Source organism: Delphinapterus leucas, chromosome 8 (assembly GCF_059928025.1).
Source record: "Delphinapterus leucas isolate spDelLeu-1000000601 "Yukka" chromosome 8, BTC_Dleu_Yukka2, whole genome shotgun sequence".
Taxonomy (NCBI): Eukaryota; Metazoa; Chordata; class Mammalia; order Artiodactyla; family Monodontidae; genus Delphinapterus; species Delphinapterus leucas.
Genome location: NC_143136.1, coordinates 73,159,493 through 73,171,732, shown reverse-complemented (window position 1 = coordinate 73,171,732; position 12,240 = coordinate 73,159,493). Strand labels below are relative to the sequence as shown.

General features: G+C 39.5%; 1 protein-coding gene across 1 annotated transcript in view; it reads right to left on the bottom strand.

The window, feature by feature from the left end:
• CCDC148 (coiled-coil domain containing 148) overlaps positions 1–12,240 on the bottom strand; it is a 268,876-nt gene that overhangs the window by 152,444 nt on the left and 104,192 nt on the right. Inside the window, exons 4-8 of the mRNA XM_022569774.2 lie at positions 9,780–9,883; positions 4,299–4,381; positions 3,939–4,090; positions 1,472–1,567; positions 1,215–1,396 (exon numbers count right to left, since the gene is read on the bottom strand). Coding sequence (XP_022425482.1) covers positions 1,215–1,396; positions 1,472–1,567; positions 3,939–4,090; positions 4,299–4,381; positions 9,780–9,883 — 617 coding nt within the window. The remainder of the gene's footprint in view (positions 1–1,214; positions 1,397–1,471; positions 1,568–3,938; positions 4,091–4,298; positions 4,382–9,779; positions 9,884–12,240) is intronic.

The window sequence follows — 12,240 nt, the reverse complement described above, 5'->3', positions numbered from 1 at the left end:
ATTTACTATACATGTGTCCCTTCAATATTTTTCCTTTCTTTTCAGGTATATATTCTTTGGGGAAATTTTTGAGGTCAATATAATAAAAAGCATATTTTGCTACAAAACGTTTCCCAGAAACTTCATATACAGAAAACTACATGAAGTAGACTATTGCTCTGACCCAGGGTGGCATTTCTGGGTTTGTTCATTAAATGAATTTTAATATAAAATTTACACTAGAGAAGATGGCCCTGCTGACACTGAATTTTAAGTCAGTTAACATTATAGTTGTCATTCAGAAGAGGATTGTCATTCTCAGGATACAATCGAAAGTGCATTTTCTTATTGCTATTTCCAGCAACAAGGATGGGACCTAGAGAATACCATACTAAGTCAATTAAATCAGACAGAGAAAGACGAATATTATATACTATCACTTATATGTGGAATCTAAAAAATAATGCAAATGAATCTATATACAAACAAGAAACAGACTCACAGACATAGAACACAAACTTATGGTTACCAAAAGGGAAAGGGAGGGACAGGGAGGGAAAAATTAGGAGTTTGGGATTAACTCATATAAACTACTATACATAAAATAGATAAGCAACAAGGATTTACAGTATAGCACAGAGAACTATATTTAATATCTTGTAACAACCTATTATGGAAGATAATCTGAAAAAATATGTATATATATAACGGAGTTACTTTGCTGTATACATGAAAATAACACAATATTGTAAATGCACTTTTTAAAACTTCAATTTCTAAAAAAAAAATTTATAAAACATACTTTGTGTTCACTATAGGGCAAAATCACAGTAGATTACAAGTAACATAATTCCATGGGTATATTTTCCATTGTAATCCATTTTTAGTACTGATTTGTAAATTTCCATTGAAGAAGAGCTTCACATCTTGAAATAAAAATTCATAGTTATCAATAGTTTGAAAACTATTTCTTACCTGTGTAGTAAAGAGATAAATAAGAGGGATATTTTCATCAAGTTTCAACCTTATAAAAATCTTCAAAACCATTATTTCAAGGAAATTACTTTGGAGAAAAAAAAACCTCTCTATTCAACAAACAGTAAATCTAAACATTTATTGATAGTCGTATTCCAGTCACAAAGTATCTATGAAAACAGTAAACAGGAAGTATAGTGACCCCTAAAAAAGTAAAAATTTGGTGGCAAAAATCTAGATAATTCAAGTAGTTTTATTACCTGTATATATCTTCTAACTGCATATCAAAATCTTGAAGTTTCTTTTGATATTTCTCTGTAAAGTTACAGAATTCATTAAGGATTGAAAACTTCAAGTCAGGGTATGGACATTCCAAAGTTTCTAATTCCACGGGCATTTCACTAAGCAGTTTACTTCTTTCTTCTGAAGAATGATCAAGTGTCTGAAAAAAAATTGTATGATTATTTTATTTAATGTAAATGACAAATTGATAAATTACTACCTATATCGCACTTACTTTCAAACTCCAGTCTGAAAGATAATTTTCTATTTTCTGTTGCTCTAGCCTAAGTCTTTCATAGACGGCTTTCAATTGTTTCTTCACGAAGTCAACCTATAGGACATTTAGAACAAGTGGTATGCAAATTATTGATTTAGCCAATATTTATATTTAAAGTCACAGGAATTTTTCTCAAAAGCCATTAAATGATGACAAATTAGATAAGGGAAAGTCCCTTTGAGGACCCATGGAAGAGGGTTCAAGAGATGCCATAGCCAAGCAGTGCCCATCAGACAAAGGAGCCTTAAAGGAGCTTCTAGACACATAACCCAAAAATGGGCTCAGTCATAGCCACTCTGCACTCACATTTGGATTTTGTTTGTGATGAAGCAGAAAGCTTTCCAGATTGCCTCTGCTTTAATCACCCACTCCTTTCCTTGCACCCTTGCCTCTAATCCCTAGTTGGACATGGATTTTTAATGTTTATTTTTAATTATTATTTATGAAAGCAATATGACAATACTACAGAATAACTGAAAAATAAAGTAAGAAAAATCACCTAAAAGCCTACATCTAGGGCAGCTATGATAATGGAACTTATGCTCTAGTCAGGGAAGATAGTCTTAAACTCATAAAAAGTAAGTAAGAAAATATCAGGAAGAGGTAAGTGAGGTAAAAACTGGCTGAGGTAATAGGGAGTGACTGGGTCTTCTCTCATGCAGGTGGTCAGGACAGGGCTCTCGGAGGAGAGGACATTTAAGCTAAAACCTAAAAGACAAAAAGGGCCATGAGTAGGACAGAAGAAACAGTGCAAAGGCCTCAAGACAGGAAGGAGTCTGGCTTATGTGAAGAATAGGAAGAAGGCCAGCATCGGTGGGACAAGGTCTAGTAGGAAAAAGAGGATGTCACGTAGGAGGTGAGACTAAAGGAGGCGGATAGGGAAATGTACAGGGAGTGTTACCGTGTGCTCGACGTATAGCGAGGCCAAACAATACCAACATGTCAGAGTTTGGCGCAAAGAAAGGTTTATCGCAGGGCCATGCCACGCGACAGGTGGCTCGTGCCTTAGAAAAACCCAAACTCCCCGAAAGCTTTCAGCAAAGCCCTGTTACAGGAACGGTGAGAGAGGGGTGTGGTTAGTTGTTGCCAACTTCTTGGTGTCAGATTCTTTTTCTTTTTTTTTTTAGATCCTTTGTTCTTGAGGTCAGGTCATGGTCAGGTCATGATGTTCCTGTAAACCTCCACCAAAACAAAATGTTATTCTCTGTTCTACAGGAAAAGGGCAAGGTCCCAAGGCTCAACTTTCGCCCTCCGAGGTCCAGGCCCAGGCTAAGAGAAGAGGGTCCCTGCGCGGCCAGTTACCAGACCCAGGAACGTTGGTCCAGCACCCAGTCTGGGTCCTCCAGCCCGGGCCCGGCTGAGGAGACAGATCTCAGCGGGCAGTGCCCTCAGCGCCCGGTCCCCAGACCCTGCCCAACCGACATCACTGAGCGAGCAAGACGCCCAGGGCCCAGCCTGCCCTCAGGTCGCCCAAACAGGGCCGGGACCCATGGACTGCGACGACGGAGACCGCTGCCGCCATTAGGTCTCAGAGGTGGGAATGGAGGAGAGGTTTGCGGCTGCTTCAAGGCCTGGGCCCGGCCAGTGAGCGGCCGTGGCAGGGGCTCTGGAGCTCCGCAGACGACAACTGCCCCGGGGCGCCCCCCCAGCTCACCGCTGGCCCATGGCCAATGGGCCTGGAGGGTCCGGGGGAGAAGGCTGCGATCCGCCTCTCACCACATTCTCTGCCGCGAGGACCACCATAAAGCTGACTGGTGTCGGAGCGGGACCTCCAACCGCAGCGCTAAGGGTCACTCGCTCGTGGTCGCCTGCTAACGGTTTCGCGCTAACGATCTCTCGATAACAGTTAACGGCTGCGCACCCGCCCCGCCCCTATCGCAGGAGGAATTGTGGGCCGGCAGGAGCCCTGAAGGGATTTACCAGGCGGATAACTTGATCCCCTCCCCTATGATAGGATTTCAGAATACCCTGGAAGGAGGGGCAAGAATGAAAGCGGGTAGGCCAGTTACGAGGTCATCGAAACATTCTCGGGGAGAAATTAGCATGTTTGGACAGATTCAGGGATATGTTTAAGATACCGAGTAGATAGAATTTGCTATACCTTCTATTTATATACATAAGGCGTACATGTTTCTTATCTCCAACTCTTCTAATTGGGATAAAAATAAAATATTACATTATTAAAAGTAAAGGAGGGCTTCCCTGGTGGCGCAGTGGTTGAGAGTCCGCCTGCCGATGCAGGGGACACGGGTTAGTGCCCCGGTCCGGGAAGATCCCGCATGCCGCGGAGCGGCTGGGCCTGTGAGCCATGGCCGCTGAGCCTGCGCGTCCGGAGCCTGTGCTCCGCAACGGGAGAGGCCACAACAGTGAGAGGCCCGTGAACCGCAAAACAAACAAACAAAAAAAGTAAAGGAAGTATACTGACCTCTTCCAGTACTTTCACAGAGTTGGATTCACTGTGCGAGTGTGAATGCTGTGAAATGTGATGCTGTCTGTATTTTAGATCTGCTCTCAATTGCTGAAGAGGATTTATTACATTTTTAAGATATATGCACCATTGTTCCGATAACTCTTGTTCTATGGTGAAACAAAATTAAATCAAAGCAACACATTATTATTTTAAGTTTCTTCAAGAACAGGTCATTAGATGCAGATTATTTTTGGATTCCTTTAGAAAAAAGCAAACAGCAATATTAAAAGAACATGAAGTGTGTGGCCCACTTTAATCTTCAAAACAAAGCTCCCCTTTAAATGTGGAACCAAAAAAGAAAAAAAAAAAACCTACCGAAATTCATAAGGTCAGAAAGACATTCACTTCCAATGTTCTCTTCATTGAGTAAGGATTTTATTTCAGATTCCATTTTACATCTGAAATAGACATTATCTCAATCAATTCTTTTACAATCATAAACATATATATAGGTTTAAAAAATAACTAACGGTAGAAACACTCAATCTAATGTGGTTTTATTCACCTGTTCACTAATTCAGACCACATACTAAATTCCTAACATGGATTAGGTACTTGCCAGGACACTGATATAGACAGAAGCATAAGTGAATACTCCAGGAGAAGTAACAGCGTGAGCAAGGCAAGGACGGGGTACATCCTGGCACTATTTCGGATGGAGAGAGCTCCGGGCACTGGGAAGCTGCTGAGGGATATTAAACTGACCATGCCAGCTCAGATCTGTGTTTTGGAAAGATTTCCAAGGGAGCAAGATGGAGGATGGGCTAGAAGGAGGGTGAACAATAAAAGTGGAAGATGAAGAGGTGGGGATCAGGCAAACCTGAATCAACAAGGAGGTTATTTAAAAAGTTCAGAGATGAGGAGGTCCTGACCTAGGGAAATGGGAGTAAAAGTATATATTTTTATACACCAAAAACATAATAAATCTCAATAATCTTTTACTATATTATTTAAATATAGTCATTTTAGAGTAAAACTATAACCAGCTCTAAATGGACATCTAAAAATATTGCAGTCTATCCCTTATTTATGGCAGGTTTAATAAAATCATAAAAAGAGTTTTGATTTATTATGACTGTTAAGATACAATATTTTAATGGTATAAAATAAGAAAATAGCAACAATTACAACACTAATACGATGATTATTTTTATTTTTGCCTATAAGTTTCTAACCCTTGTCTACATGCATGGATATTTTAACTAGTTGCAATTATGGCATATTTACCATTTTATATTCGGGTTTTTTTTATCTTACTTTAAGATATTTCTAAATAATTTTCATAATTGCCATTTATTTTAGTGGCTGCATAGTATTTTATATTACATATGTGCCATCATCTTCTAAGCCAATTCACAAATGTGGGACAGTGTTTTGTTTATATATATAAAGGAGGGGTCCTATTGTAGATGACACTTACTGTCTATTTTTCTAGCATGTGGTCTTAGTCAAAGGTATTTTTTTTTAATTTTATATATTTTATTTTTGGCTGTGTTGGGTCTTCGTTGCTGCACGCGGGCTTTCTCTAGTTGTGGCGAGTGGGGGCTACTCTTCATTGCGGTGCGCGGGCTTCTCATTGTGGTGGCTTCTCTTGTTGCAGAGCACGGGCTCTAGGCACGTGGGCTTCAGTAGTTGTGGCATGCAGGCTCAGTAGTTGTGGCTCTCAGGCTGTAGAGCGCAGGCTCAGTAGTTGTGGCACACGGGCTTAGTTGCTCCGTGGCATGTAGGATCTTCCTGGAGCAGGGCTCAAACCCGTGTCCCCTGCACTGGCTGGCGGATTCTCAACCACTGCACCACAAGGGAAGTCCCAGTCAAAGGTATTTTTAAGATTACATTTGAAAGTGTTATATGGAGAATAAGTGCATAATAGTGGAGTAAACCCACAAGTTATTTCATAATGGATTTTTTAAAACAAAAATATAGCACTTTAAACCATTTAGGTCAGCCCTCTTATATTTTCAGCATCTAGAAGGCCATAGCAGAACATAAAAACCAACAGGAGAAGTGGCTTTGTTCATACAGGAGATCAACCTGCTACTGTGCATATAATAATTCTAGTAAGCTCCATCCTGGCTTTGTAGATTAACAACCCTGAACCATCAGACAAGACCAGCCTATTTCTCTAATTGTCCTAATTGCCTAACAAAATCCAGGAGCAAGTACTACACGACTCTGAGACTAGCTTGTGAATGCAGGCTAACGTTCCCAAACTGTGTCCTGTAAAAAAGAAACATCAATAAGATGCTAGGAAAAACTGGGAAATGGTGAACTAAACAAATCAGACAAGTTTCCACAGTGCAGGATTTCTCAGAAACTTGATTATGCTAAAGTACATTGAGGTTCTCCAAAAAGGGGATGAAATATGAAGTATTTTCCTAATTTTTAGTATGATGAAATTCATTATTCTCCATGGAGTATCTTTTTTTTTTTAATTTTTTTTTCCATGGAGTATCTTGAATAATATTTCTGTTTTGTAGAATATGATTTAGGAAATATAGATAAAAACTGCGATGCACTCAAGAGCATTAAAATGGTAACTCTGGGGAGGAAAACCCTGCCTGTTCACCACTGACATGTAGACTCAGTCCCAGGTGTTCACCAAGTCAGAACTCTGCAGCACAGACAACTGTCTCCACATCTGAATAGGGTACAAATGTAAGGCAACATTCCATATCCAGATCTGCCAACTTAAGTACCTCCTACTGTTACTTTGCCTGTCCTCTGGTACCACTGAATCTGATGATACTACAAAAATTCTCCTGAGATTTTGTGTGACTGTTTGCCTAGAGGATATATTAATCTACTTCCTAGATATGCCCAGTTGCAATGCAACCACCTGCCTGGTGAGGACATTTTTGAACCCTCAGGACTCTACTTTCATACAGGTCCTCGTCCTCCCAGATGCTGCCAAAGTTCTAGGTGTAGTACAGTCAGTCTCCTCAGAACATCAAAAATTACCCAGAGCTTCCTAGGATTTCTAGGGTACACTTAGTTACCAATTTCGGCAGAACAAGGAAAACATGGGGCACTGGAGACTGGTAGAATCAAAAGCCATTTATGCAAACAATAAGCAAAGGGGCATGGATTGTGAAAGGCAGAGTAAGAGAGGAGGTTAAAGTTCCTTAGTGGAACTAACAGCCAGGAGATCAGCAGAAAATTTGGGCACCAGAGCAGGCTGAAGGCCAGAGCCATATCCCTCCAATAAGGAAGGAACTCAGCAGTTCAGACAGCTTGGTACCTCAGACTAGCTATTTGATCTGCTTCTCTCTCTTTTAAGAGTCTGTCCCAAGCTGTGTACCACAGAGGGCAGAGAGGGAAATCTCACAACTGTTGGCTAAGGAATGAATCAGAGCGAATTCTCAGATGGCCTGAGTCACACAGTTATGAATACTGACCTCAATTTCATCTTTAAAGACACTTTTCCAGACAATATTTAATTGTTGTTGGTAAAGCTCCATGATATATTCTGTATAAAGGTGATACTTTAAAAATAAAATTGTAAGAGACCACATATATTTCTAACAGAAACTACAGTAAAAGTAGTAAGGCTTACAAATAAATCCCTCAAACTTTATTAGTCAAAAGTTCTTATTAAAATAATAATTGCAATTCTTTACCACATGGCCAATATAAATAACTTCCTCTTTAATTTCAAAATCAGTCACTCTGAAACAAGGAAGAAAGCACTCCTGGCAAAGTGTATCAAGGTCTTCAAGGGGTATAGTTTGGAAAGCATAGTAAATATAATTTTATAAATTTAAATATTAAATTCTATAAATTTAAAATGTAATTTTATATTTCGAAACTTTAATTGTCTAGTTTTCTTACAACAGATTTTAAAGAATTAAGGTTTGGCAAATCTTTTTTTTTTCCTAGTAAGCCTAGACCATTTAGATCTCAGGTGATGTGAATGGAACCCTATGGAAAAAAGAAAAAGCTGCACAGCTCCAAGGTCAGCGAGCACCGGAGTTAAAGGCAAGTGATTCAATACCACCTCCACAAAAACTAGCTGGTTTACCTTATGCAAATAATTTTAATCCTCTGAACCTCAAGGTTCTCATCTGTAAAATGAGGATAACAATGATACCTACTCCGTAGGGTCACTGTAAATGAAACAAACCATGTAAAGTACTTAACATACGATGGCATACTCTAAGTTACCCAGCAAAAGTCAGATGTCATTGGAGGCCCTTACCTGCTGGGGACCTGAAATTCGCAGATGGGAGTCTCTTATGGTGATGAGTAAGAATATTTTACTTTCCATCTTTTATTAAAAGGGAATGTAGGTTTTAAAGATTGAGAGACACTGATAGAATTTAAACTCCTGATTTTCTGGTGGTCCCTAAATTCTCAAACTTTCTAGCCATTTCTCGAACTTTCCTCTTATCACTAATAGTTTTTAATTTCACTGAATACACGTTGTAATTAGCCTACATTCTAGAATAACATAGAAAGTTATCTTGGAATTCTTTTTTGTCCAAGTTTCAACCCTTACAAGTTTCAAGACATAACGTTATTACTTGAATATTCCTCATTTCCATCACCTTTGTGTCATTCCAGGTCAGCCAAAAGAATTACTTTCCATAATGAAATCTATGTGCCTCCTTTATCTCGCTCAAGAACAAGGTATATACACGGTAGGAAGGGTGTGGAACAGCCAAGATAAAAAACTTTCTCCAGCATCCTTACATTTGAGCCTGCATCAGTGAGCACAATAATTAAAACTTCCTAATGGCTTTTGTTTTTATCATATTTCAATTATGCAAATCTAAAAAAAAATTTCCAATGGGCTCAAAAGTTCTCTCCATAAAAGTTGACATTTTGAGGGATAAAATGGGCCTGATTTGTTTCTATAGTGGAAGTATGAATGACAAAGTCTATATAATTTTGTTTTGCTCTGTTTTAAGTTATGTAATGATGTAAAACTATTTCCAATCATGAGTCTTTTATGTCACACTTAGGAGTTACTTGCCAGAATAGGAAACGCCTATCAGTATGAAAAGTGCCCATGTCAAAAGTGAAGCTAATGGTATTTGGAAATGTAGCTTAGAATGAGGCCACAAAATTATCTGTTTTTATATAAAATATATGCTTACAAGCATATATTTTAAAAAGCATACTTTATAAATACCACCATCATTAAAACTAATATAGATGCCTTAAAAGGAGGGGAAACACATCTGCCTTCACTTTCTGGTTGACCTTTGAAAAAAAATTTATTTCTCAAAGATTACATTTAAGATCAAGTATAAAATCATTATTTTGTTTTAACTCATCTTGAAGTGACTGTTGGAAATAATAGTAAAAGTCAAAAATCCAAACCGAACAAGTTAGTCATGATGCCATTACATTTAGAAATCACTCAACTTGAATCCCTTAGTTCATTCATTTACTGAAAGCATTTAATCTGTCTCTTTCTATGTATCCTACTTCATATGAAGTTTATCACTTCATAAGAAGACAAATATGTAAGCAAAACATTATAGTCCAAAATACTAAGTATAATATAAATAAACACATGTATGAATGGGAGTGCAGAAGAGTAAGTGATTAGCAGACATAAAAGATTATCTTTCTTTTTTTCCTAAGGAAAGGAAAAGACATATTAATATATTCACTGGATTCCAAATTAAACTGAAGAAGTGAAAGGATTTTAATTTAACTCACATTCAACTGTAACTTTAAATTTTGATTATAATAGTTTAATTAATATGGAAATTTACAGAACATCTACCTAGGTAAGTGCATCTCAGTAATTCCTGCATGTTCTTAATTGAGATTTCGCTCAGTTCTTACCTGACTTCATTTAGCCTTTGGTGTTCTTGCCACCACACTTGCTTGTGTTGCTTTATTAGTGTTTGCTCTTTAGATATCTTTGAAGTCTGCACTGCTTTTCTGATCTAGATTTAAAGGAACAAAAGAGGAGCAATTTCCATGTCTTTTAAGTGTTTTCCACAATAAAAATGTTTAATCTGTAATTTCTAAGTTAAATACTTATTCTTTTTCAATCCTATTCGTGCATTTTCTAACATTAGCACCTTTCTAAAGGTGAAGTAATTCTATTTTCCATACATACAATAAATAACACCTTAATTCACTTAGCCCCAGAAAATCTGCAAGAGTATTCCATATATTTTCTTGCCTTTTTACACATCTTCCCTGCCAGGCATCATAGGCATCGTTACTCCCATGTTACAGATGAGGACAGTGAAGTTCAGAGAGGTTAAAAGACTTGGTCAAGACCATCAAACTCATAAACAGCAGAATCACATAGAACCTCAGTGTTCAGATTGGGTTTTTTTTGTTTTTTTTTTTTTGCGGTATGCGAGCCTCTCACTGTTGTGGCCTTTCCCGTTGCGGAGCACAGGCTCCGGACGCGCAGGCTCAGCGGCCATGGCTCACGGGCCCAGCCGCTCCGCGGCTTGTGGGATCTTCCCGGACCGGGGCACGAACGCGTGTCCCCTGCATCGGCAGGCGGACTCTCAACCACTGCACCACCAGGGAAGCCCCAGATTGGTTTTATGTGATCCTTCACCACTGGATGGGAAAAGGTCATTGGATAAGTTATTAGGAGGCCTGGCTTTAGTCTCAGCTTCAGTATCTACTAGAAATGTGACCTTGAACTGTATATACAATTTTAATCTTTCAACTCCATGACTTTGTAAATAAAATTTTAAATTAAAACTTAAATTTTAAATTTCAGGCAAATCTTTATTTGAAGGTACTAAACAAGGAAACAGTGAAAAATCAGGTAGCATTGAAACCCAAATTTTCAACTAAATTTAAATTTTTCCCGAATTTTATGACTTTTAAAAAATGCTTTTGGGTTTGTGTTGATAAGATATGTCAGGCCTGGGTCTGTTTACCTTAAGATCCATTCTTGGCCATTTTCCTCATCTGCTCCACATCAGAGAGCAGCCTGCGTTTCTCAGACACCCCTAGCAACTGCCTTCCAGCTGGGTTCAGCCAAAGGGAGACATTGGTAGTGGGAGATTGGAGGGAGGGAGGGAGGAAGGGAGAAGCCAAAGGATTACTCACTTCTCCTGCCTTCTCTCTCCCAGAGGGGTCTCCACAAGCATCTGCATCTTCTCCATTGCACCAACATTTCTTGACATTTCTATTATGGTTCTAACTATCTCTGGGTAACCTCAGCCTATGGGATGTACTACAACCTTGCTTTTTCTAAATGTCCCTTCAACCCAGGCAAGGCAATGACTCACTTCTGTTCTAATCCCTGTGTTGGTTCACAGTCCTCTGGCTTCTCAGCTCTATCACCTGTGTAACCATTTCCTGCATTAAAGACCCCTCTATTCTAAATCCTTAAGTGGTTAGACTCTGACTGACATGTACATGCTGAACTTGTGTATTTCATATTAATACTTTTAAACATCTATAAAAGTGTTAATCTGAAATCAGAAACTTGATGAAATATGCATATTTTATATTTTCCCTGTTACTAGAATACTTAGTACCCTGAAAGGCTTAACAGATCCATACTGAAGATATAAAAACTTCAGAAGAAAAGTTCTAAAACGACTATAATGCATGCTATTTCTAGCTGTCATTCACTGATTACCATAACCTTGAGTTTATCTTTCCACTGTTCTGGTTACTGATTCAAAATTAGGGGTATAAGAAAACAAAATAACCCAAACATTACTTAAAAAAACACAAAGTTGGGGCTTCCCTGGTGGCACAGTGGTTGAGAGTCTGCCTGCCGATGCAGGGGACACGGGTTCGTGCCCCGGTCCGGGAAGATCCCACATGCCGCAGAGCGGCTGGGCCCGTGAGCCATGGCCGCTGAGCCTGCGCGTCCGGAGCCTGTGCTCCGCGACGGGAGAGGCCACAGCAGTGAGAGGCCCACGTACCGCAAAACAAACACACAAAAAACACAAAGGCAAAGTCAAATCTTTTCTTAAGAGTGCTACAATTATGAAATTTAGGAGAAAAGTACATTTAAATCAGAACAGGAGGGACATCCCTGGTGGTGCAGTGGTTAAGAATCCGCCTGCCATTGCAGGGGACATGGGTTCGATCCCTGGTCCGGGAAGATCCCACATGCCGTGGAGCAACTAAGTCCCTGCGCCACAACTCCTGTGGCTTGTGCTCTAGAGCCCGCAAGCCACAACTACTGAGCCCACGTGACACAACTACTGAAGCCCGTGTGCCTAGAGTCCGTGCTCTGCAACAAGAGAAGCCACCACAGTGAGAAGCACACGCACTGCAACGAAGAGTAGCCCAGGCTCGCCACAACTAG